General features: G+C 39.1%; 1 protein-coding gene across 3 annotated transcripts in view; it reads left to right on the top strand.

Annotated features, from left to right (window-relative positions):
• The window catches only part of GRB14 (growth factor receptor bound protein 14), a 134079-nt gene that overhangs the window by 56743 nt on the left and 49604 nt on the right, over positions 1 to 27732 (top strand). Inside the window, exon 1 of one of the 3 annotated variants that reach the window (XM_062187519.1) lies at positions 11564 to 11759. The exons of the other annotated variants lie outside the window; for them this stretch is intronic. Within the exon in view, the coding sequence (XP_062043503.1) occupies positions 11697 to 11759 (63 nt within the window). The 5' untranslated portion in view covers positions 11564 to 11696. Of the gene's footprint in view, positions 1 to 11563; positions 11760 to 27732 lie in introns of those variants that run through there. 3 annotated transcript variants of the gene reach the window in all.

Raw genomic sequence — 27732 nt, 5'->3', positions numbered from 1 at the left:
CTCATCGATATTTTCTTTCTTCAAGGAATTCATTAACTTCACCACATCCAGCGGAGTAACTAGAAGGCAGTGTTGTCTGCTGTTGTGGGATGTTGGTGTAGAGAACTAGGATATACCATCTGCCCTACACGCGTACCCCTTAATAATCCACTCGAAGTTTTTGCCTTGCTGTTCACAGGACTCCAGTAATTTCACGAGGCAGTCTTAGTGTTGACTATTTGCTTGGGAAATTGTATGACCTTTCAGTATGTCTTTTATTACAGAAAATTTTTCTTATACTTTATCTTGCGTGTTTCTTGTTTTCCAGGGTTTTGATTTTCTTCTGTGAGGACTTCAGTTACATGAACTTAGATCTCCTTTACTTGTTTTTACATCTCTGTTTGTGTCTAATGCTTCTTAAGTTTCAAACACTTCTGCTCATGTTGACTGATTTTCTCTTGTTTGCTGTTCAACTGTGAATGCACTGTAAAGTTCAAAGCAGAGCAGCTGAGGTTTCTTTCTTATTGCCTATTATTTTTACCAATGTGAGATTACTTATATTTTAGGTATTTTTCTAGGGGGGAGTGGGTAATATTGTCACAGGTTCTGGGTTTCCTCAGCCTCTGCATTCCAGTATCTTAAAACTTCCTATAATTTTAAGTGGGGTATGAGAACCTTTATACTAGGATGAGAGAGTGTTGGACGATGTTCAGACTCCCACTTCTCTGCCCTGCTCTTTCTCATGTAGTTCACTGTCTCTCATCTGGTTTTTCTGAATTTGTCCTCACCATCATTTTGCTTGTGTGTAGACTCTGCCACTCTGTATGTTTTTATCAATCCAGTCCCATGGACTTCGTAGATTCTAGAAATCCTTTTGATTTATGGTCTGCTGAAAGTACCTTTCTTATTCCAACCATGTAGAAAAAGGAAGAGAGTATCTTCTGTCTTAACGAAGGAGTTATTCTCCTGCTTCTCTTCCTTCTCTTTTCCTTATAATTTTGATTTTAAGGGGAGTTATGAAGAAAGGTAGGCAAATTTTGAACTATTTTTCTTAAGGTTAGATTTAATTACTATGAAATTTGAAGATTGTGTAGATAAGGCCTGTATGTTTTTCTGGCCTATACTTTTATTAATTACAACTTAAGTTGCAAGATTGTATACAGGAAAACAGTTTGATGGCTTTCATATATATTTGGCCAATTGTGCTAATTCTACCTCCCTGCCGTCTTTGAAATCTTGCCTTCTTCCTGTTCCTGTCATTTCTATTTCTCTCTTCGACTCTTGCACATGTTCCTGGTGGTTCTTCTTGCCTTTGTTCAGCATTCTTAGAAACAATATAGTTCATCTTCCATACTGAGATGAAATTCATTTCATACCAAGTATTTCTGCCCTTGAGGATGAGTTTCAACTCCTCAGCCTAACATAGAATGACCATGTCATCTGGATCCTTCCTCCCTGTATTTCCAAATTCATCTTTGTGTATATTTTTGTTTGTTTTAGCTTGGAATTACTATCATTCATGGATCTTTGGGAGAACTTATCTGATATTTCATGGTGGAGTTAACCTCTATTTTTGTTAATGATTCCAGCACTTTATTTATAGCTGGTTACAAACCTTATCACATTGTTCTAAGTCTATATTTATTCTTGAGGTAAAAAGACAAAGAGAAAAAGAGAGCAAGATAGAGCTAGAGATTTCCCAGCTTCTGTTTGCTGGTTCATATCCCAAAAGCCCACAATGGCTGGTGCTGGTCCAGGGCTAGAGGCTGTTATACAATTAAGGTGTCCTGTGTGAGTGGCAGGAGCCCAAATACTTGAGCCATCCTCACTACCTCTCAGAATCTGCAATAATGGAAAACTGGAGTCAGGAGTCAGACCTGGGAGTCAAATTCAGGCACTCAAATGTGACATGTAGACGTCTTAACCATGAGGTTAGAGACCCTTATTGTTGCAAGTGTGTTTAAGTGTCCGTCTGCCTTCTTCTAGATGATATGATTGGCACTCTACCTGTGGGTTCCACATCTATGCAGTCAATAATGAATCAAAAATATTTGGAAAAAAATGTGTTTGTGAAGATGATGTGTATACGTTTTGTCCTTGTCATTATTTCTCAAACAGTACAGTTTAACAACTGTCTACAAAGCATTTTCACTGTACTAGGAAATGTAATTTCAAGTTCACATATGAATAGTTTATATTGAAATACTGTGACATTTTATATAAAAGACTAGAACATCTAGGGATTTTGATAATCTCGGGGGGGGGGGTACTGGAGCCAATCCCCCACAGACAATGAGCGATGGTTTTAGTTTGTTGATAGGCAGGGATAAAGTTCCTAGACAACAATTTCAGGTATAGTATAGACAGGAGCATTTTTAAAATACTTGAATGAACTCTGGCTTGGTAATATTTGTCTTCACTGCAGCTCCCAAGTCATTCAGTAGTATATTTGAAAGAAAAAACAATATTAAAGTTGAAATTGGTGTGAATCCTAGATGTTCATGATAGTATGAAAGAACTATTAGGGGGCCGGCGCCATGGCTCACTTGGTTAATCCTCCGCCTGTGGCACTGGCATCCCATATGGGCACCAGGTTCTAGTCCCAGTTGCTCCTCTTCCAGTCCAGCTCTCTGCTGTGGCCCGGGAGGGCAGTGGAGGATGGCCCAAGTGCTTTGGTCCCTGCACCTGCATGGGAGACCAGGAAGAAGAGCCTGGCTCCTGGCTTCAGATTGGCGCAGTGCTGGCCATGGCAGCCATTTGGGGAGTGAACCAACGGAAGGAAGACCTGTCTTTCTCTCTGTCTATAACTCTACCTGTCGAATAAAAATAAAAAAAAGAACTATTAGAGTAAAGGCAAAATGGGAAGGCTGCAAATCAGATCTAGCTCATCAAATGTGAATAAATTGATACAGTGTCACACACTTAAAGATATGAATGGTCTTAGTAAAGTGATGTGAGCTGAACTAGAGGTTCTGATTTTAGTTCTGTGAATGTAGACAAACTATTAATTGCCATAACAATCTATTTTAAGGTTTTTCTGAAACTGGAGTCCCCAGGATTACATTGAGACGTAGTGTTCACACTGGTGATCATTAACAGAACTGTGTCAGATAGTGAAAGAATATCCAAATGTTCCTACATGGAGACCATGTGTTTTTGTTCAGAATAAACCAGAAGGCTAACAATTGTCGGTATGAGAAAGTCTTGTCTGCCATGTAATCAGAGTGACTAGTCTTTCCACATTGATTGTACTGTGTATGGAGAGCACTCTACTAAGTATCCTGGGAGAAACAGGATATAAGAGCTGGGTCTAACCCTTATGGATTCTTTGGCAATGGGTGGGAGCCATGGGGGTGTGTGTAAGAAAACTAGGCCTTATGAAAGGAATTACAAAAGCAATGCATTAGTAAGTAAAGGACAAGATGTGAGCAATGTAAAGTCGAAATCCTAACAATGTGTAAGACAAAGACTGATATAATTTAGTGGCTGGGATGACTTCCTGGTGGAATGAATTTTGATCTGCCTTCAGTGAAGATAATGAACCTGGTGAGCAATGAGTTATACTGAGTGGGTACACAACAGTGTCCAGGGGGAGATGGATGGACACAGCAGGTGTGTTTTGTGTAAGGCAGGAAATTATTTGGTTAAAAAAAGAATTTGTAGGACTTGGAAATCCAAAAATATTCTTCTACTTTACAGCTTGTTTTTTCTCTGTATGTTTCTGTATGGACAGTGTGTTGGTTGACAAGGACTTAGAAATGCTCCTGCCCTCATGAAACCTAGATTCTAAATAATAGAAAGTACACACACTTAGGAGACAGCAGCTGAAGCTTGATTAAACTAATATTTAGCAAATGATAGTGATGGTAGAAGGACAGATATTGTTTGAATATGTAAAGTGAAATTAAATAATTCAAATTCTACAGGACTCTTGAGTAAAATCAGAATCAATTTTTAAAATTATATATGTTTATGGAGTAAATTATGACAATTTCATACATATATATAATTTGTAATGATAAAATCAGGGCAGTTAGCATTTCCATCTTTTGAATTGTTTCCTTTAAAGGTGTATTTATTTATTATTTATTTATTTGAAAGCCAGAGTGAAAGAGAGAGGATAAACAGAGAAAGAGATATATCCACTGTTCACTACTGCAACAGCCAGGGCTGGGCCAGACCAAATCCAAGAGACAGGAACTCTATCTTGGTCTCCCACATGGGTGACAGGGACTCAAATACTTGGGCTATAGTCTTCTGCCTTCCAGGTACATTGGTAGGAAGCTGGACTGGAAGTAGAGGAACTGGGCTTTGACTCAGCACTCTAGTTTGGGCTGCAGGCATCCCAAGTGGTGACTTAGTCTGCTGTGCCACAATGCCTGCTCTGAATACTAGTAGTTATTCCTTAAGTGTATTTTGATACCTGTAATTCATTCTTTCGCTGTCCCTTCTCCTCTACATTTCCTAGCCTCAAATGACCACTAAACAAGTTTCTACCTCTATGAAATCAACATTTTAGCTTCTGTATATGAGAACATACATTATTTGTCTTTCTGTGCCTGACTTATTAAACTTTATGTGATGTTCCATAAATGTTGTCACACATGACAGAATTTCATTTTTTATGAGTGAATAATATTCTGTTATGTATTTGTGTTTGTATCTGTACCATATTTGCTTTATCCATTCACACACTGATGGACACTTCCTTGCTCCATGTCCTGGCTATTGTGAATAGCGATGTAATACATGTGGAGTGCAGATGTCTCTCTGTTGTACTGGTTTCCATTCTCTTATATACATACTCAGAGGTGGGATGACTAGATCATATGGTAGTCCTAATTTTAGTTTTTTGGTTAAAGATTTATTTAATCTAGTGACAGAGCGAACAAGTGAGCGAGAGAGAGAGAGAGAGAGAGAGAGAGAGAAAGTGATTTCCCAACCATTAGTTCACTGTCCAGATGGTTGTGATGGTTGAGGCAAGGAACCAGGAACTCCATCTGGGTCTTCCACATGGGTGGCAGAAGTCCAAGTGTTAGGCCGGTCCATCTACCACTGCCTTCCCAGGTACATTAGCAGGGAGCTGGGTGAGAAATAGAGCAGCAGGATTCAAACTAATATTCTGATATGGGCTGCTTGTGCGCCAGGCAGCAGTTAACCTGCTGTGCCACCATGCTGGGCTCCTTAATTTTAGTGTTTTGAGGATGTTCTATACTGTTTTCTATAATGGCTGTGCTAGTTAACATTCCCACCAATCAAATATGGGTTCTCCTTTCTCTGCATCTTTGCTAGTATTTATTACTGTTTGATTTATTACAGCTATTCTAAATGGTGTGAGATAATATCTCATTATGTAAAATGCCTAACACTTAGTTTGATATACTTGCTGTTTCGTCCTCTTTCCACCTCTCAATTCTAAAGATAACTGATGCTATGAAAAGGGGAGATCCTTGAATGATGCATTCCAAATGAAACTTTCAGGAGAACTGTGAATTCACTTGGCCGTGAATGATCAGTGGGGCTTAAAGAGCTAATGAACATTATGAACAAAGAGGTGGAAGCAGAGAACATGTTTTGAGGAGTTTCAGCAAGTTTTTGAAGTTGAGTGGGAGAAGAGGTTTGGAACCTGGGGCTTCTCTGGAACCTATGTAGCATTCCTCTTCTGCCCAGATCCCAGCTTGTACACTGTTTGACTAATTGTCTTCTGTGTTGCCATGCTTCAGATCCTCAGGTAAGCGAGATCAGGAGGTGATTAACTTTGAATTTCCCATAGTGGATAGTGTAGGAATTTACATGGGGTAAGGCCCTCAATATGTTATTTATTAACTGGGTTAATAAAACACATACTTAGGTACATCAGAAGCAAAGGCTGATTAACGATGATTTTTTTTTGCTAATATTGTATATCAAATTTCACAGTACAATGTCAGAATGATATTGGAGAGGAAAACGTTGGACTTTCTTAGAGAGGGCCAGGTGTGGTTTTCTCCCTGTCTTATTGATGTTAATGACTGTGGCTTTAGCTGAGCTCTTTTGCAGTATCTACTTCTTTCTGACACCATTTCTTAGCTGTCTGCTCTTCTGGTCTTAGTTTCCTTAAATATTGAATGGCTAGTGCCTACCTCATCGAGTTGTGAAGTTAAATGAAAACTACCCCAAAGCAGGTATTTGACATGATGATAGTGACTCTGGTTAGAGCTCCTGCCTCCCACATCAGAGTACCTTGGTTTAACAAACAGCTTTGGCTCTTGACCCCCACTCTTTGCTAATGCAGACTCTGGGAAGCAACAGGTTATGGCTCAAGAGGTTGAGATCTTCCCAGACACATGATAGATCTGGACTGAGTACCTGCTACCTGAATTCAGTCTGGCCCAGCCCTGGCCATTGTGGGCATTTTGGGAGCAAATCCGTGAATGGAGACTCTCTCTATTTCTCCTTCTGCCTCTTAAACAAATCTATAAAAAAAACTAGCTCAGTACTTGGAACATATTGTGTGCTTACATTTATGTTGTTCATGATCATAATAATACTTATTTCTATTATTCTTAATGACACACATGAATATACAAATATTTTGGTGACAGAGTATACTCCTGTTCTACCAAAATGTCAATAAATAACTGAGAAATAACCTAAATAATATATAGTGTTATTAAATAATATGATATTATTGATCCTCTCATATTAAAGAAAAATCTCTGTATGTGTGAATTTGATTTTTTTTTAATTTTAAAGCTTCTATTTAATGAATATAAATTTCCAAAGTACAGCTTATGGATTACAATGGCTTCCCCCCCACCATAACTTCCCTCCCACCTGCAACCCTCCCCTTTCCCGCTCTCTCTCCCCTTCCATTCACATCAAGATTCATTTTCAATTATCTTTATATACAGAAAATCAGTTTAGTATATATAAAGTAAAGATTTCAACAGTTTGCCCTCACATAGCAACACAAAGTGAAAAATACTGTTGGAGTACTAGTTATAGCATTAAATCACAGTGTACAGCACATTAATGACAGAGATCCTACATGATTTTTTTAAAAAAAATTGATTAATTTTGTATGTAATTTCCAATTTAACACCAAGTTTTTTTTTTATTTTCAATTATCTTTATATACAGGAGATTGATTCTGTATATACTAAGTAAAGATTTCATCAGTTTGTACCCACACAGAAACACAAAGTGAAAAACACTGTTTCAGTACTAGTTATAGCATTACTTCATATTGGACAACCCATTAAGGACAGATCCCACATGGGACGAAAGTACACAGTGACTCTTGATGTTGATTTAACAATTTAATACTCTTGTTTATGGTTTCAGTAATCTCCCTAGGCTCTAGTCATGAGCTGCCAAGGCTATGGAAGCCTTTAGGGTTCACCGACTTCGATCTTATTCCGACAGGGTCATAGTCAAAGTGAAAGTTCTCTCCTCCCTTCAGAGAAAGGCACCTCCTTATTGATGGCTCTGTTCTTTCCACTGGGATCTCACTCGCTGAGATCTTTCATTTAGGTCTTCTTCTTCTTTTTTTTTTTTTCTCCCAGAGTGTCTTGGCTTTCAGTGCCTAAAATACTCTCATAGGCTCTACAGCCAGATCCGAATGCCTTAAGGGCTGATTCTGAGGTCAGAGTGCTATTTAGGACATCTGGCCTTCTATGAGTCTGCTGTGTTTCCCACTTCCCATGTTGGATCGTTCTCTCCCTTTTTGATTCTATCAGTTAGTATTAGCAGACACTAGTCTTGTTTATGCGATCCCTTTGACTCTTAGACCTCTCAGCGTGATCAATTGTGAACTCAAATTGATCACATGGACTAGTGAGATGGCATTGGTAAATGCCACCTTGATGGGATTGCATTGCAATCCCCTGGCACGTTTCTAACTCCACCATTTGGGGCATGTCTGATTGAGCATGTCCCAAATTGTACATCTCCTCCCTCTCTTTTTTTCTCATTCTTATATTTAACAGGGATCACTTTTCAGTTAAAATTTAAACACCTAGGAATAATTGTGTGTTAAATACAGAGTTCAACCACTAGTACTAGAACAAAAAAATACTAAAATGGATAAAATATTACATTGTACAACAACAGTCAGCACAAGATCTGATCAAGTTACTGTTTCTCATAGTGTCCATTTCACATCAACAGGTTTCCCCTTTGGTGCTCAGTTAGTTGTCGCCAATCAGGGAAAACAAATGATATTTGGCCCTTTGGGACTGGCTTAATTCACTCAGCATGATGTTTTCCAGATTCCTCCATCTTGTTGCAAATGACTGGGTTTCGTTGTTTCTTACTGCTGTATAGTATTCTATGGAGTACATGTCCCATAATTTCTTTATCCAGTCTATTGTTGATGGGCATTTGGGTTGGTTCCAGGTCTTAGCTATTGTGAATTGAGCTGCAATAAACATTAATGTGCAGACAGTTTTTTTTACATATGTAAAATGGCGCCTGCTCTTTGTCTTGCTCGGCTTTGTAAGGTGAGTGGGGAGAGAGGCTAGTTACCCTGCCGGTTCCCTCTATTTATTCACTTTTTTTTCTCTCCTCCAATCAGCCTGGTGCACTTTCCCCAGTGGGACCTCAGGCCTCTTTCTGTCTTTCCCCACCAATGTCTTGGGTTACCGAGAGGTCCCTGTCTCACCTCTCATTCCAGCGCTGGCACTCAAATTCTGCAGCTGGGCTTCTGTGCCTGGGCTCCCTTGTTTCCCAGCTCTCGCGGCTCCATTCCCACGGCACGGCGTGGCTCAGCGGTGGGTGACCTTGCTCTTCTCGAAGGTCTTCTGTGTCACATCCACTAGATCCGGAAGAGTTTCCTCTGCAGTTTTTTTTTTTTTTTTTTTTTTTGTCTCTTCCTGAGGCTACAGTAACTCCACTTTTGTTAAACTATCTTTTCCCGGGCTGTTGGTGTGTGCCCTCAGTCTTCTGCCATCTGGCTCCACCTTCTCAAAAAAAACGTGAATTTGATTTTTGGCGATACAAGTCCTACCTTTGATCTTCAAGGAGAATGAGTCTTAGACTCAATTCTCTGAAGTGAAAAGAGTCCTTTTTTCTTTCTTTCTTTCTTTTTTTCCAGCATCTTACCTGAGCTATTCCAGGCCTTATTCAAGGTTTATTTTCTTGATCCTCACAATAATTCTGAAAGTATTAATCTGAGTTTTCTATTCCCATTATTGAGCTGAAGAAATTAAGGCTCAGTTGACAAAGTTAGGGAGAAGCAAGTGACTAACACGATTAAAAAAAGAATAGGCTAAGGAATTTTAAAACATAGCATGGGAGTACAATAAAGCATAGTCAATAGGGACACTTGAAAAGGATTAGTGGAAAAGGATACCCCCCCCACCCTGTCAGAATGCACGTGCTATCTCATTAGTCTCTTACTGTTTTGACTATGAAAAGTTCATGGTTCATTTTTCAAAACCTTTATGGCTACAATGAGTCATAATTGCCAAATTTTGTTCTTTGTGATTTTATTGAAGAATTGGAACTTCAGTTTTCAAGTGTTCCAAAGAGATAAACTATCTCACTTCAACAGTTAGTTGTCTGCCAAGTGTTTTTAAAGCCATTATAGAGCAGGCATACTTCACTCTAATAAATAACAAGATTTGGACATTGTTTTGAGTTAAATAATTTATTTCATTATCAGGCTCAGTAGTATTATAGAGAAACAACATTTCTAATTTCTCAATTGCTTACAATTTAAACACAGAGTCAGTTTCGAGACCTTTACTCTTTATCTACATCAGTTTGCAAGGTCTGTGTATTCTTTCCCTAAATCACTTTTCAAAGCAAATCTCATTTCTTCCTTGAAGCCTACCCTGATCTCATCTGTAATGGGTAGTTTTTGAACTTTGGTGAACCCCTGATACTTGACATTTAATCACAGTTTGTCTCAGCCAATACTGAAACAGTGCCACATCTTAATCAATGGTACTTGTCGTGTAGTGGATACTTTGCTTAATGATTTAGTGAAATGAATTGCTTTGGTTATGATGGAAACCCAGTAGGGTATTAGAAACCAGAGACAACACTTTGTCTAAATTAAGAAAAGAAGAATAACAAAAGCCAAACATTATGGATAATTTTCTTAAAATTGTATAATTACCATGGGATTTCTTATTGTTGGTTTGCCACAAAATGGCTCAAAGTTAGAGCAGGATCTTTTACCTCACAAATGGTAACCTCATGCCTGTATTCATAGGATTTTGTAAGTAGTTTTCTTTTAAAAGACTACAATAAGCCTAAATAAATAAGGAGCAAATTAATGTTACAAACTAAATCTCTCAGTGTTTTTTAAAGTTATTCAGTCTATTCCCTAACCCCTGCTCCCACTTCCATTTTAAAGGATTGAAGGGTTGGAGGTTTTGTAATTCAAAGTAGGGAAACTTGAAGTTGGAGTTTCTCTGTCTCCATCTCTTGAGAAGTTTGAGCTCAGCATGGGTATAAAACACGCTCAAGTGTGAAGCAGTAAAGTGAGCCCTTCCTGGTAGCAGTCTAGATAATTAAATGGAAGGTTTGTACCTAGGTTGCTGAGAATATTTCATTTTGCCTTGTTACCACAACAATCATGTTGTAGTGTAGACATTAGGAGGAGCTCCTCTTCTGCCAAAGGCAGTGGGTTACTGGGCGGGTCATGGCTGAGGAGCACTGAGTAGGTTTAGTAAAGCTTGTCAAGCTGTCCATCTGTCAAGAGGGGATATCCCCAGTGTAAAAATTCACGCTAATTTTAACATTGCAATACTGCAGTGCTTTTTGCCATTTTGTCTATTTTCTCACTGAAAATTTTCTTTTTATCCATCAATATTTTTAATCGTGAATCACCTCCAACTCCCTAAATACATTAGAGTACAATACAAAGTGTTCATTAAAATTTTGAGATACTTTGAGAAGTGACTATTTTTAAAAATCATTTTAATGAAATAAAATAAAAAATGACACATTTCTGCTTTTGAAAAATGCAAGTGCTTGAAATTCATGTTATAGTTTGATTGCCCTCCTTTGTATTTAATAGTGGTATTTAAGTTGATTGTCAATATGATGATTAACAGGTAATACTTAACAGTATGTGACCTCAGTGATAGCTGCAAAGTCTTCAGTGCAAAAATTCTATCTATTTCAGAGGTGAAATGTATGAATATACATTAAAATCTTTTATTATATCATGAAAATTTAAATTAGCACTTTCTACAAATTCTAACTTTATAATTCCCTTTTTGCTTCATGTAATATATGTGAAATAATACATTCATCAATTTTATGAATAGCATAAGTAAATGTAGTTCATTTACATATTTATATACTTTAAATAGACCAATGTAAACAGTTGCTTATCTGCCAAATGTTGAAATTCTTTAGTTTAGACATAACCACCTCGTCAACAAAGATGGCATTGAATTGCACTGTTTTGGAAAAAAAAGTTAAGCGAACTAGATGCCTGTTAATCTGGTTCTTTAAATATCATAAACAAAAGTATCAGAATGTGTTTCCAAGGACAAAGGCGAAATTTTCTGGGCTTTGATTGGTCACTGCCTTGTCCTGTCCCACAGCCATCCTTAATTGGCTTTGAGTCGATTGGAATCACATAAGCAGGGTGACATTTCTTACTTCCCTGGTTGTTTCTTTGCACTGAGCCCTGAGATTCCCAAGGAGTAACCGTTAAAGATTTCTTTCATTTCGTCTATGACCTGCAAGGGGAAATCATTCTCAGAAGAGCAGGCATGAGTTTGAGTGCAAGAAGAGTGACTCTGCCTGCAATAACACCACTAGTTCTACAGAAAAGGGTATGTGACTTCTTTCCCCTTTTTCTCTTTTCATTTCGCTTACTTTTTTGGTTACTGTGTATTTATTAATATGTTGGTAGCTTTAGTTTCATATTCTTGAGAGAGGCTGTATAATTCACTGAGGCTATAAGTAACCGAAAGATATATTATTGGCATTGAACTGGGGAAAAATTCTGTGCTAGAACACAGCTATAGTAAGAAAAAAAAAATCCATGTAAAAATAGTTTGGTCTCAATTTCAGGTCATTGTGATTTAGAGTCTGTTGAAGCTTTTTGTTTGGTTTTGTTTTGTTTTTTCTTCTGCGACTTCAGGTCTCTTCCTGTAGTTCAAAAGAAAATCTGCTTGCAATTATGTTTTATAATTCTTACTATGGAATAGTTTGTTTTGTATAATTCTTAACACATCTATCTCTTCACTGTTGAATGGACTATGTAGTTGTTTTACTGTTTAGGTAAACTTATTACCCTCAAATTTCTATCTGTTTCTATTGATTTTATCCCTAACTTCTTAAGAAAAACTTTCCATTAAATTCCTTTCTGAAAGGGTTTCTGTTAATTATTAACACAATCAATCATATGTATGAAAATATTTATTAGACGCTTTATTTAATATCTTTATAAATATTATTTTCATGTCTTACTTGTAGCATTGCTTTTATACTAGATAGTAAATACACCATATGATATGGCTATACTAAATTTCTCTTGTAAGTACACTACAAACATAAACATTGCACCGAACTCATTAAAGAATCAAATCTGTTGCATAGAAAGGGAAGGCACTGAAACCCATTTTGGGCAATGTGGTTTTGAATGGTTTTGGTGAAACTGTATTCAGCTTTTAATAGTTAACTGTTAACTATTAGTACATTCCGTTAAGTCAAAGGTCATGTTGTAATTTATTTGAAACATGAAAAATCTAACAGCTAAAGTGTCTTTCTTTTAAAGAAATATCTTTTTTTTTTTTTTGTATTGTCTTTGACTTTCAAGTTTGCAGGTTACTGTTTTAACCAGTTGATCGTTTATTATTGGAGCATTTTACTTGGCTTGGGATGGCTATATGGCAGTTTTGCCAACATATGTTCTTTATCTTACTTGATGCCTTTCTCTCAATAAAATTTAATTAAAAATATTTTGCTTTGAGCTTGTGTCTTTATTTTGAATTGAAATGAGCATAGCAAGAATAATGGCGATCTAAGTTCTCTGATTTGTTGGGGGATGTGAAAAGGTTTATTAATATATATCAGACCCGTGCTTTTGCGTTTAGTGCAGTTTAGATTGACCAAGAAACTCTCTGCATGGTTTGTGTTTGACGACATATTGGTATGATAGAAAGCATACCATCTGGACTCTGTTTGGTAGCTGTGTGGCCTTGGAAAAATGATTTGAACTCTAGGGGTCTTTGCTTCCAACCCTGTACAATAATAGCTGAGAGGTTTTTAATGAAACATTTCTTCTATCTTATTTGTATCTATAATTCTGTGAATCAAATAATAGTTTATATTTTCATGGTCATAGTAAAATTTAAATAATTTTTAAAGATAGATTGTAAAACATTTTGGAATGAGGGTATCATTTGCAGGAAATGTAGGCAATACATCTAGGGGAAATTGCTGTGAGTAGAACTTGACTAGGAATGACTTCTAGTACTGATTTCTAAGTAGCAAAACGAAATTATTTTGGAAAGCTGTGATTTTTATGTTAGATCTGAGCTATCAATGATGCATAATTGTGATTCCTCATTTTTTTTTTTTTAATTTTTGACAGGCAGAGTAGACAGTGAGAGAGAGAGAAACAGAGAGAAAGGTCTTCCTTTGCTGTTGGTTCACCCTCCGATGGCCGCCGCAGTAGGCGCGCTGCAGCAGGCGCACTGCGCTGTTCCGATGGCAGGAGCCAGGTGCTTCTCCTGGTCTCCCATGGGGTGCAGGGCCCAAGCACTTGGGCCATCCTCCACTGCACTCCCTGGCCACAGCAGAGAGCTGGCCTGGAAGAGGGGCAACCGGGACAGAATCCGGTGCCCCGACCGGGACTAGAACCCAGTGTGCCGGTGCCGCAAGGCGGAGGATTAGCCTGTTGAGCCACGGCGCCGGCCCATGATTCCTCATTTTTTAATAATAAGCTTCTTGTTAGGTTTTTATTACAATAATTATAAAAGTCAAAGTACCCTAAGCCCAAATCTGTGTTACTCATTTTTAGCGAGTTCACAAACTAAATGCTCATATAATTTAGCACTCTATTCTTTACTGAAATAACTCATTTGCTATTTCTTTCTTTTGACATTTTAACCCATAGAGGACCCATATGTCTATTACTTTTTTTCTGGAAAATCTTAGTATTTTTCATACCAGTAATTGGATTTTTTTATGAAAAAATACCCATATTAGTCTGGTCATATCATGACTTCTTTTTTTTTCTTCAAGACAAGAAATTACTCCACTCCTGCAGTTCATGTATCATTTTCTATATGCCTGCACAATTTAGAAAGATCTTAGAAGTCAGTTCAGCCATTTATCAAATATTTCAGGGATCTTCTCATTTTCCCAGCAAGGTAAATGCTTTTTCCTTGAGGTTGGCATGAAGTTTGCTCATCCTGAACAAGTGACTCTCAGAAGACACTTTACCAACTGAAATCCTAATCATTTGAAGGGTGGAGAGCTTTTCTAAAACTGCTCAGTAGCATGACTGAGTTGTTTTCTTATCTATTAGTGTGTCTGATCTTTCTTGAATTTTATACATGGTCCTCAGTGTGGTACAACTTGTTGGTCTTTGGGTGGCAGGGTACTTTGTTAGACTATCTATCAATTCTTTACTTTTAATTCTGTTAGAATTCAAGTTCCCTGGCTCTAGTGCATCAGGTTCTATAAAGAAAGTTTAGTTGTATCCCTCAGAAATGATGACATCCTCATTAGTCATCCAGGATGAATTGTTTACCTCATAGCATTTTTCTCAGATACCTATTGGGTTATGCCTTTTCTTTTCCCTTTTCCCTCCTTTCTTTTCTCTTCTTTTCTTTTCTTTTTTCTTTTCTTTCTTTCTTTATATATATATATATATCTTTCTTTATATATATATACATATATATATATATGAGAAGACTCATATATATATATGAGAAGACTGAGTCTCTTGGCTCTTGGGTGTTGAGTGACTTAAGCAAGGTCACCCAGAAGGTCAGTAGCAAAGCTAGAAATAGAATCTAGGTCTTGTGACTTCCAGTGTGTTTCTCCTAGATACGTGTTACCTCCTGAAATTAATATGTTAATGAAATTGCCATATGGTATGTATAATTACCATTCAACTCCAAGTCTGGAATTAGCTTAGGCAAATCCTTTCATCTTCCTCTGCATCTCCACCAACTCCCATATGTTCTAGTATAGAAAACATTTTATTCAGAAAGCAATTGTAAGTGGCCAAGTGAATGTTAAGTGTGTGTGTGTGTGTGCGTGCCCCTAATGGAAAGATAAGTTATACTTGAATCTCTAGATTGTTACATCACCTCAGGAAAACATTGCAAGGTCCCTGGGAGTTAACAAAAGACTCCAAATGATTGCAAGATCTGAATTACATACTATAAAAAATGGATGCTATTTTATAAAAAGACTGCAGAGTTAGCTGTCTATATCCTAACTCTGTGGGTCTACATGCTTTATACCTCTATTGGATTAACATTGTTTTGCAAATGTTTGCAAGGATATTTGCATTCTTTATCCACAGGAAAACTATGAGATGTTCAGCAGCACACATGATGCTTGAAGCATCTTCTGAAATCTTAGAGAAAATGAAGCATGATTTTTCCAATAGACTTTTGTTAAAATTTGAATTCTTTAGAAAAATATAAATGTATGAGTATAACAAGGAGAGATACCATCTATGAGAAAATCTAATTCCTCCTTCCTCATATGATCAGAGTCATTGCTGATTTTCTACAAATGATTTTGTAAAGAATACAAATCATCATATCACTTTTCCATAGGAACTTTTAAACACAGGCAGTCCAAGAGTTCCTAGCATACAACATGATGCAAGACCACAGCTGCACAGGAAACCTCTGCTGGAGCACACTTATCCTCCCTGGGCTTCCTGTAGCAGCACTGTCCGATCTCCCGCTCCCAAAAGCTCCTAAAGACTTCTTCTTCTTTTTTTTTTTTTTTTGACAGGCAGAGTGGACAGTGAGAGAGAGACAGAGAGAAAGGTCTTCCTTTTGCCGTTGGTTCACCCTCCAATGGCCGCCGCGGTAGGCGTGCTGTGGCCCGCGCACCACGCTGATCCGATGGCAGGAGCCAGGTGCTTCTCCTGGTCTCCCATGGGGTGCAGGGCCCAAGCACTTGGGCCATCCTCCACTGCACTCCCTGGCCACAGCAGAGAGCTGGCCTGGAAGAAGGGCAGCCGGGACAGGATCGGTGCCCCGACCGGGACTAGAACCCAGTGTGCTGGCACCGCAAGGCAGAGGATTAGCCCAGTGAGCTGTGGCGCAGGCCATTGTCCTAAAGACTTCTAGCCCTTTTCTCTTCACATTTGTCTTCTCAGTGTGTTATTCAATATTCAGTATGATATTCAATAACACGCCTTTGTTACTCATTTGTCAGGTCAACAGCCATTGCCCTATGCCATCAATTTTATTTTTACCTTTTATAGTGCTTAAAACTTATTAGCTCTCCCTATGTGTGTATATTTTGCTTCTTGGCTTCTCAAATTTGGCTTTTAATTGTGTCTGTGTCTTGTTTGTTTTATTATTCAGTTTTGAAAACGTCTCCTTTTCTGCTTTTTTCTCTTGCAACTATATTTTACTATTTTTGAAGGAACAGTCCTTTAAGTACAGTGCTGTGCTTTGTCATCTGGAAGCAGAATTTAATTTCATGTAAGTGGAAAACTCAAAGGACAGTAGAATTAACCAGGAAGGGAATCATTTTTCTTTCAGTTTGCAAGAAGGATTAGTCCAAAGCTAATGTAGCACTTCACAGTAACCTCAGGCAACAAAACTTCTTGCTTTCTGTTGGATCTTCCTAGTAGGAGTCCTTTTCCCTTTTATGGAAAGATAAATGCAAATCTCCAGTCATCCTGCTCACATTCTTGGCATGGAGAATGGGCAGGACCAAGGGCAGGCTGGCTAGTTTCATCCCTTGTTAACATGCTGCTTTGGGTAACCAGGAGCTTTGCCTTCCATCATATTGTCCAGGATTGTGTCTCATGGCCAACTCTGGACACAAAGGAAGTTAGGAAATGCAGGCCTCAAGCTCAGCACACTGCCCCCTCAACAGAATCAGAATTCATTGTGAAGGAAGTAGGAAAGGGTGACCATTGCTCGGCCATTAGCCACCTCTGCCACAAGTGCCTTGAACTTACTAGGCATTCAATAAATATTTGACTCTTGGATTTGTTATTGTGATGCTAGTGATGAAATATGGTTATGGGAAGATATTTGGCACAGTGATTAAGACACCACTTGGGATACCCACATCCCATATTGGAGTGTCTGGGTTCAAATCCTGCCTCCACATTTGATCCAGCTCCTTGCTAATGGCGCACCTTGGGTGGCAGCAAGTGATGGCTGAAGTACTGAGGTCCCTGGAGACCCATGTAGGGGACTCAGATTAAGTTCTGGGCTCCTGGCCTCAGCTTGGCCCAGCCCTGGATGCTGCAGACATTTGAGGAATGAACCAGTGGATTGGAGATTTCTCTATTCCTGTCTGTCTACGTTTCAAATAAATAAAAATAACTTTTAAAAAGAAATATGGTCATGCTTTTTGAACAGATATACCCTTTCTTGCATGGAGGTGGCAGGTGTGGTAAGTGGGGAGTGAACAGATTTCCTGAGCAGAGAAGGGTAACGAAAGTCCACAGACAGTGGCCTGAGTCTCAGGGTGGACTTGCCGAGAAGGTGCGAGTGCTGTGGCAATGGATGTCGTTACTGCTTTTTATCTGTAGTTCTCATTCCCTCTAAACCTTGACTTTTCTTGTGCCCTTTTCATTTTTATACAGGATAACCTAGTTGTATACTGACTCTGGAAGGTGCCACACAGAAGAATGATTTGGGTGTTTTCACACAACGTTTCCTCTCCTGAGAATTGAATTTTTATGAAATGTGGTATAGTAGAAATCATTTGTATATTTTAGAGCTAGGAAGTTCTGAGTTTGAACGCAGCTCTATCAGTAGCCATTGTATGACTTTGGGCACATTTTTAAAATTCTTTCTGAGAATCAATTTATCTAGGAGATAAGAATGCATCATCAGGGAAAATTGTACGGATTACATGGGATAAATATGTAAAAGAATTTGACACACGGTAGAAGCCCAACAAGTATAAATTCTTTTTTTGCTACCTGTGAAGTAACATCATTTACTTATCTTTTAAACAGCTTGAAATTGCCCTGTAACTAAAAATTTAGCTTTTTTGTGCCTTGTCCCATCCCACTGAAGTCATTACCTAAAAGTTTCCCTATAGAGAATGAATCAAATAAAAAGTGGTTGTTGATAAAACTTTCAAACGTTTTTCCTGTTGCTGCCTTTCTATAATTTTAAGAAGACTCTAATTTGAATTTTTAAACATTAATCCAGCTATTGCAGTCAGATATATATTTTTTAAATCTAGGAACATAGATTTTTATACAACAAAGATAGAAGGTTAGATTACTCCGTTTTGAATATTTTCAAGAGTGTTAGGCATGGTGTTGTGTGTGTTGTGTATTTCCCCATGTTAAAACGCTGCCTAGCATTCAGACATGGTTTCAATAGGCTAGAGGCATGATTGCAAGGTTGTTTATATGAAGATCACTGCTGGGCCCAAACACCCAGCACAGAAAAGGCACAAAGTTTGTATATATGGATTAAATATCCTTAATCTGAAAAAAAATCTGAAGTATTTTTAAAGTGAGATCTTGGTATTTTTTTTTTTTTAACAGGCAGAGTGGACAGTGAGAGAGAGAGACAGAGAGAAAGGTCTTCCTTTGCTGTTGGTTCACCCTCCAATGGCCGCCGTGGCCGGCGTGCTGCGGCCGGTGCACCGCGCTGATCCGAAGACAGGAGCCAGGTGCTTATCCTGGTCTCCCGTGGGGTGCAGGGCCCAAGCACTTGGGCCATCCTCCACTGCACTCCTGGGCCACAGCAGAGAGCTGGCCTGGAAGAGGGGCAACCAGGACAGAATCCGGTGCCCCGATCAGGACTAGAACCTGGTGTGCCTGCGCCACAAGGCGCGGAGGATTAGCCTATTGAGCTATTTTTTTAAATTATTTTTTATTTTATTTATTTGAGAGGCAGAGAGAGACAGAAAAAGCTCCCATCCACTGATTCAGTCCCCAAATACCCCAAATGGCCCAAACTGGACCAGCTCAAAGCTAGGAATAAGGAACACAGTCCAAGTCTGCCACATGGATGGCAGGGACCCAAGTACTTGAGCCATCACTGCTGCCTCCCATGGTCTGCATTAGCAAGAAGGTGGGATCAAGAACCAGAGCACATAGAATTTATTTTTCATGATAATTCATATAGTTAAGAACTCTAAAAAATATATTTAAACTAGAAAATGAACCCGGGTACTCCTGTGTGGGATATGGGTGTCCTAACTTTTGTCATACCTAGTGTGCAAACGCCCACCCCCTAATCTGAAACTTTGACCTCTTGAGATGATGCCACAACTGGGAAATTTCACACCTGAACTCACATAATGTGTCTCAGTCTAAAGGCAGATGCACTAAAAATATTGTATAAAATTGTCTATGGCTATGTGTGTTAAGGTTACATGAAATATAAATGAATTCTGTGGTTGGACTTGCATCCCATCTCCAAGATAGCTTATGCATATGCAAGTATATTTTCAAAACTTGAAAAAAATGACATATAAAACACCTCTGGTTCCAAGAGTATTGGATAAGGGTTGGTAAATTTACCATTAGTTGGGTAAATAAGATTTTTATGAAAACAAGATTGGACCTCCCTAGATACTGACCTATTATTGGCATTTCTTTTTTCGACATTTGTCTTTCTGTTGTTTTTCCTTCGTGTATTCCCAAGTTTCATTCATTGGGGTGAAAAGCTGTATATTCAAGTCTTTTCATTATCGTCATCCAGCTCCAACTTACTGCTATGGGCAATTTTGTATACTCACTGCCCTCCACACAGACCACTAAAAATAAAAACAACTACACTCTGGTCAGTATTTACACATTCTCTTTAATTCTCAACACAGCCCTAAAGGGAAGGTGGCCAAACCCATTTTGGGGTGAGGAAAATTGGCTTGGAGGAGTTTCGTGTCTTCCCCAAGGCACTCACTGAGAAATGACAGAGGAGCGACAGGGATCCAGGTGCCAGTTCTATGCCTGAGAGATGGCTGGGCCACAGGTGCTACAAAGCCGAACTTCCCAGTGTAGCTGCAATGCCTTCTCTTTGCACCTACAGGCTAGCACGGCGATACATCTTGCTTTTCTGCCACTCTGCTTCTGGTTGTTTCTCCTTGCTGTGCTTTGAGTCTTTCCTCAAAATGTGATGACTAACTCAACGTGTCAGCGTTCCTTAGAGCTCAACAAGACTGTTGGGGTCTCCTGGAACTTATTCCATATATGCCTTATTTTACTCTCAAAAAATTGCAATAATAATCACTGACTTTAGATGGTATATATCAGTTTGCCAGCATTTTGCCCACTTTACATTATAAGCAATCTAGACTCATAACTGATAATAAGCTGGTCGTGCCTAGAACAGACTCCAGAGTCCCAGCTACTGTGGGTACCTGGGCTGAACCTCCATGAGAACAGACACTGGGCCTCATATTATTTGGTAAATTACAATGCATGGTCCATGCTTGGCAGAGAAAGGAGATTAAAAATAGCTCTGCTGATGAACAGTCTGAGACTTTTGCTTGGGGCAGTCTGTAGGGCTGGCTGTCCTGGCTGTGCCCCAGCACCCTAAGCCAAATCTTGAAAGTAAGAGTCTCTTTTTGGCAGAGAAAAGAGAAAGACTTCTGGCAATTTCAAATGCTAGCCTCCCCCCCCCCCCCGAAAGGATAAAGATTTTTCCACCTCTGTAGAATATTTAAAATGCTTGCTGCTAAGACAGTTCCAAAATGGGAATTCAAATATTGTTCTGGCACAAACAGCATTGTCAGAGAGTGATGATAGCCGCCTAATCTGACATACAGCTTGGACATACACATTCAGTTGTGTTTGGAACAGTTAAGGAATACTATTTTTTAGTTTCAACAGGCAAATTAGCATGGTTAGTCCATCAAAATTTGAAGAAAAAGTTTGACATTACCATTCTAAATCCCAGGGATAACTTCAAGCCTGAGTCTCCACAATTTTCAAATCCTTGCATAGTTTTATCGCAGTATATTTTCTGTGTATTCCAAAGGAAATATTTTAGCACCAAACTTTGTTTGCACCAGACTAAATTCATACTTTCAATTCCACTTTCCATGAATTTTTGAAGTACAATCACATACTCCTATATGTCTCTTTGTTGGAATTTAAGATTTAATATTTATTTGTCATAATAATTCACATAGTTAAGATCTCTAAAAATAGATTTAAACTTTGTTACAGGCTTACAGTTGTATCAAGCAGAAACTTCATAGGATTAACAATGTTATGGTTATAATTTTCTTTTCCTCCCAGAAACCTTTTATTTAAGGAATGCAAAATTCATGGTTTTAATGAATACAACTTCAGGAATATAGTGATTCTTCCCACTGTACCCACCCTCCCACCCACACTCCCACCCCTCCTCCTCTTCCTCTCCTATTCCCACTCTTAATTTTTTACTAAGATCTATTTTCAATTAACTTTGTACAATATGATTAACTCTATACTAATTAAAGAGTTCAACAAATTGTATGAAAAAAAAAAAAAAAAAAAAAACCACTGTGCCTCAACAGTCTATACAAGGGCTGTTCAAAGTCATTGCATCTTGAAGTCTTAGTATTTTTCCCTTTTTCTGTTTCCATCAACTGAGAGATAAAGGCTCCCTCTCCTGGCTGTTTCAGGATTTGCAATTTTTCTAGGAAGATGCTGAGAAAAGTGGGGGGAAAAAAAAACTAAAGCAACATACCTTGGCATTCAAAAAGCTAGCTGCTTTGGGACATTTGTGTATATTTATGTTCTAATGTTTAGTTACCTAATATTTTTATCCAAGATGTGGTATAGAAGCAGCAGCTTAAAGCAGCACAAATTTTGGACAAGCAATTTAGAAAGAACAGAGCTTCAGGTTGGAGCCCAGGGATGGGGTACCCTGGCTGGCTCTGGACAAGGCTGACCTGAGTTCACTGGACAAGGCAATCTCTCCCTAGCCTTAGCTTCATCATTGGTAAGACAAGATAATTTTAGTGACTTTTCCCTCAAACCTCTCTAAACTTTATTGTTTTGTATTTAAAAAAATAGATTATTTATTTGGAGAGCAGAGTTAGAGAGAGAGACAGAGAGAGACAGACAGACAGACAGACAGACAAGAGAGAGTTGTTCCATCTGATAATTTACTCCCCAAATGGCCACAATGGCCAGGGCTGAGCCAGGCTGAAGCCAGGAACCAGGAGCTTCTTCCAGGTCTCCCACATGGATCTTCTGCTGCTTTCCCAGATTCATTATTGGGAAGCTGGATCAGAAGTAGAACAGCTGGGACGTGAGTCGGCAGTTGTTTTGTATTCTAACAGTATTGAATCCACTTCCTTGACAGGAAAACTCCTATGCTTTATACAGGTCTTGCACTAAAGTAAAACATATTTAGAAAGATGAAAGAAAATTAAAATGATATGGGTACAAATCAGTTGTTCCTACAGCTGTCATAGCATGGGAGTGTCAGGATCTAAACAGTGATGTTGCATGTGCTACTATAAGTTTGAAAAAAATGATACCCCCAAATGTCCCAGGAAGACTGAACATAGTATCCGTCATTGATTGTGTGGCAACTTCAATTATAAGAAGTGTCATTATTTTATGTTTTCAATTAAACTTTAATATAATGTTAACGATGCATACCCCTAAGATTCAGAGAGTGAAATGTGAAAAAAAAAAGTACCTTAAAAATCAGTGAAATAAGTTTGTCCGTAAAAGTTTTTCTGTTGATGTCAGACAGGTCAATAATTGAAAGAAAGACTGATGCTTCCTGGCTTCTAGTCAACAGTAGTATCTTTCCCCTCCTCATGTTTTACCCATCTCTCTTCTAACACTTCTCCCTCTACCCCTCCCCAAGTTGCCTTTTTCTCACCGAATGAACTAGTTTTTTTTTTTTTTTTTAACTTAGATATGTCTTATACTTATTCTGGAATAAAGTGTTGCTTACAGACTAAGTGAGATACTAGAAAAATCGTGTGTCCAGCATAAATATGACTTGTCATTTTGTACTTTAAATACTTTAAATATGAATATGCATTAGCATTTGTGAATTTTTTTTTCATTCCGAAGATGAATTAGTCAGTCCTAATGTCTTAGCAGGAATTTCATGAGGTTTCAAAACACAGAAGCACCAGAGAACACCTCTTGGGGAAGATCATTAGACACGCTGGTGAGGCCGGCGTTGTGATGTAGCAGGTGAAGCTGCCGCCTGAAACACCAGCATCCCATAGGGGTGCCGGTTCGCATCCTGCCTGCTCTGCTTCTGATCCATCTCCCTGCTAATGACCTGGAAAAAGCAACAGTAGATGACCCAAGTGTTTGGGCCCCTGCACACCCGTGGGAGACCAGGAGGAGGCTCTTGGTTCCTGGCTTTGGCCAGGCCCAGCCTCAGCCTTTGTGACCAACTGCGGAGTGAACCAGCAGATGGAAGATCTCTCTTTCTCTCTCTCACTGTAATGCTTTCAAATAAATAAATAAATCTTTTAATAAAAAAAGAAAAAAATTTGTTGCAAAATTGTGATTTGACCCACTCCAAATTATATTGGATTTAGGTGCCAAAGTACCAGGTGTAGATTTATGTTTGTGGGGTTGGTAGGGTATTTTATGACTTAGTGTTTTCCTTCCATTTATAATGAAGTTGGAGCTGTTCCTTTTGCTTTTCCCTCCCTGCCACACAACAGAACAAACAAAGGAATTCCATTTCTATCTTTGTAGAATTGAGCCTCCTGTTATCTTACAGCCTTGCTTCTACCCCGTGGTGAGAAGGGAACCCCCAGGGCTTTTGCACAAGGCAGGCAGAAAGGGTGCAGAACAGACTTGGAATCAAAGTTGAGTACAGAAGCTTTAAGGAGATATTTTCAGCCTCCTCTTGCTTGCAGCCTGTCAGGCTTCTCTTGGTTGGAAGCTTGGACAAGGCGTGACTCTGCAGTGTCATTGATCCAAGCTGTCAGGTGTGGCCAGGCTAAGTTGCTCTCATGCCAAATTCTGGGCGTCTCATGTAGTGAGGCTGTCCTGGGCCTCTTTATCCCAACACAGAATCAGAAAATCAAAATGCCCATGCATTTTGAGTGTATGTCCAGAACTGCTGCAGAAATGTGGCGCCTTAGGTTGAGCCATGTCGTGAGCTTTAGGATAAGAACCACATGTCAAGGATCAGGTGAGAGCAGAAGGACCTGGGTCCATGGAGACTGGATAGAACTGCTCCCCAAACCCTGAACCTGCTGCCCGTGTTTGCCACAGTGTGAGGGGAAGAGCAAGCCTCAGTCTGGTGAAGGCATCTGAGGGCAGATTTTCCCCTTCCTTGTACCTGAATGATGAAGTCACCGTGTGGTTCTGTATCCATATTCTTTGACAAGCTTGCAATCATGTTCACGAGAAACTCATTTTAAAACTGACTTCCAAATTGTTCCCTTTTCCTTTATGTACCTTAAAGAGTATCCTCCCTTGTGGTGTGCCCCTCGGTGGCATGCAGTGATGGAGCTCTGTTCAGTGGTCCCCTTCCCTGGGACTTCCTGCACCTGCTGTTCCTCACTGTCTGCATAACTTAGCTGCTGTGATCTTTGTGAAGTAGTCTGTTTACTGCTCCCTGTACATTTTTTCTCCTTCCTTCCTTGGTATGTCTGCTTTAACATCAGTCCCACCTTGATGCATTCCTGCCTTTTTTTTTTTTCCACAGGCAGAGTTAGACAGTAAGAGAGAAACAGAGAGAAAGGTCTTCCTTTCCGTTGGCTCACCCCCCAAATGGCCACTATGGCCGGCACATTGTGCCGATCCGAAGCCAGGAGCCAGGTGCTTCCTCCTGGTCTCCCATGCAGATGCAGGGCCCAAGCACTTGGGCCATCCTCCACTGCCTTCCCGGGCCACAGCAGAGAGCTGGAATGGAAGAGGAACAACCGGGACAGAATCTGGCACCCCAACTGGGACTAGAACCCCGGGTGCTGGTGCCCCAGACAGAGGATTAGCCAAGTGAGCCGCGGCGCCGGCCCCGCCTTCTCTTCTGACTCTGACAGAATCCCAGATGTGAAATGACCACAGAAATCACCTGGTCTACCCTTGTTCAGTTAACAAATTTCATGAAACCTCACCTATGTTTGCTCTTTTCTCTGTGTTTGTCTCTTCTCTTCTAGTGGTGGTGATACTCCATCAAGTTTCAGTGCTACTCTTTTGGAATCCCTGATATTGTCTTGTGTGGGGCTAGATGTGATGGTTTCACCATCATTGGAAGAATATTTTTGGTTGTCCGCTGTGCTAGCCCCACAGTGCATTAAGCATCATCATGGTCCTGTTGGCATGCAGTGTTCTGAGTAGTGCGCGATGATGGACAGTGCACAGAAGTATATACACATGTGTGTGCTGAGCGAAAGGCAGGACCTACAGGAGGAGGTCATTGAAAGCTTCCCCACAGAAACAATGGATTGTCTGAGATCTGACAGAGAAACAGATGGAGGGGAGACAGTGTTCTCGTCAGAAGGAGCAGCAGTGCAATATTCCTGTGTCCAGAAGGAGTACAGCTTTTTAAAAAATAACTGAGGGGAAAAAACCCTGACTGGAACCAGAGACTAAGGAAGGGATTTCAGGGAATAAAGTTGTGTCAATCAATTCCTGTAATTCTGTTGTTGCTGACAAAATCTGTGTTGAGTTAGTATCATATAATTAATTAAACATGTAACATTCACAAGTAAAACATGTTTTTGAAGATCGCTTTTGAGGATCAGGCTTTTGGTGCACACCACGTGGGATGCCCACATCCTGTAGCAGACAGCCTGGGTTCAAGTCCTGGCTCTGCTTTTGATTCCAACTTCCTGCTAGTGTGCACCAGTGGAGACAGCAGGTGATGGCTCAAGTACTGCCACCCACATGGGAGACTTGGGTTGAAATCTGGATTCCTGGCTTCAGCTGGCTCAGCCCTGGCTGTTGTGAACATTTCAGGAGTAAACCAGTGGATGGGAGATCTGTCTGTTCCTCTGTGTCTATGACTCTGGCTTTCAAATAAAAATGAAAATAAATAGATATTAAAAAAATCCCTCTGGATGGAAATAATTTAAGACTTCTTTTGTTACCTGATTTCTTTAAACTATGTACTGTTTTGTCTTAGTAAATATTTGACATCTAGCAAAATAATACAGGGAGGAAATAAGAAAGCAACAGCTTTTCCTCAGTGGTTTGGGGTCCTTTGGAATAGTCTTTGTTTTTAAACTACAACATTTCAAATCTCTGCTAGAGATTTGGAATAAGAAATAATGAATATATTATTTCCCATTCCCTTCAAGGGAACACATTGAATTTCTTAATTCTAACTATCTGAAAAGTCTCTTCTTATCTGAAAACACTGCATTCCTTATTTGGAAGAACATAAAAACCCAGGGCTGCTCGTGACCTCGATAAAAAAATATTACATGTGATTTGGGTACATTGCCTATCTTTTATTACAAAGAAAAAAATCTTGAAACATTGGAGGATGTTTTATAATAATCATACTATAGTTTAATAACAAACCTTTGAAGAGCTATAGAACTAAGCTCCACTTTGCTACCTAGTTCAGAGCAAACTTCTGAGGGTCATGTTTCTTATTTTCTGAGTTACATCTCAGTAATACATATGAATATATCTTTTATGTAACTGTGTAAGTTATATGAATTTTAATGTATAATTAATAGAAAATATATTAGTGAATTTTTCTGTGATTAAATATTATCTACTTTTCATCACAGTAATATACTTAAGTGTGGTGTTTAGATTAAATATTATTTAATTTTTATGTATTTAAAATTGAATTTAAATTTTCCTAAAATGCAAACATGGAAGATAACCATAGATAATCTTGCTTCAGATAGATTTTTTTTCTCTTTTTTGTTCTTGCTCTCACTTTACCATGTGGATTCTTGCTTGTTTATGTAGATTTAGTCTGTGCTCATTTTTTTACCTGATGAATGACAATCGCATTTCTCCCCTCCCTCCTCTGAAGAAACACAGAATAAGTGGAGCACACCTAGGGAATAATTAATTGCTTGCCAATCATGGCAGCTCTGAATTCCCCTTTCAACTCTGTGGCATGGTGATATGACTGTTTCGCAACCCTGAGCTTGTTTCAGATATTCTAGAATGGTCCAGATTGAAGAAGGACATGGCTATCAATATCTTCCCAATCCTTCAGGGCACCAGCAAGGAGGGGGAAGGCTGAGTGTGTGATCTTCACTCCATTTGTTCTTAGGACTTTTCACAGAATTGGTTTTGAGACTCTGAATTTCAGTTGAGTATTGCCGAGAAATGTTATGTGTGCCTTAGAGGAAAGATGTTACATATTGAATTGACTTTCAACTTCTATCTCTTCATGTATATATTTGTAAGAATAGCCTATACTTTACATTTTTAATATTTTGTCTTTTAGTCTAGAAGCTTTAAGGTTCTCAAGCTTTTATTCTGAACAGGTACCATTTATTGTTGTCTTAATTTTAACATTATTGTGTCTATTCCTTTAAAATTGATTGTATTAATTTTTTAGTCTCTCTCCTCCACTTACTTTTTAAGGAGGACAGTCTAGGAGAGGAGTTCATGTATAAAGTGTGTCAACATGTCCTGATAGGATGTCAGCCAAAGCAGAGATTTGCTCGACTCACATTCCAGTGGATCCCTGCAGGAGCAGCTGTGACCGTGTA

Source organism: Lepus europaeus, chromosome 1 (genome assembly GCF_033115175.1).
Source record: "Lepus europaeus isolate LE1 chromosome 1, mLepTim1.pri, whole genome shotgun sequence".
Classification (NCBI taxonomy): domain Eukaryota; kingdom Metazoa; phylum Chordata; class Mammalia; order Lagomorpha; family Leporidae; genus Lepus; species Lepus europaeus.
This window is presented reverse-complemented; position numbering and strand designations above follow the sequence as displayed.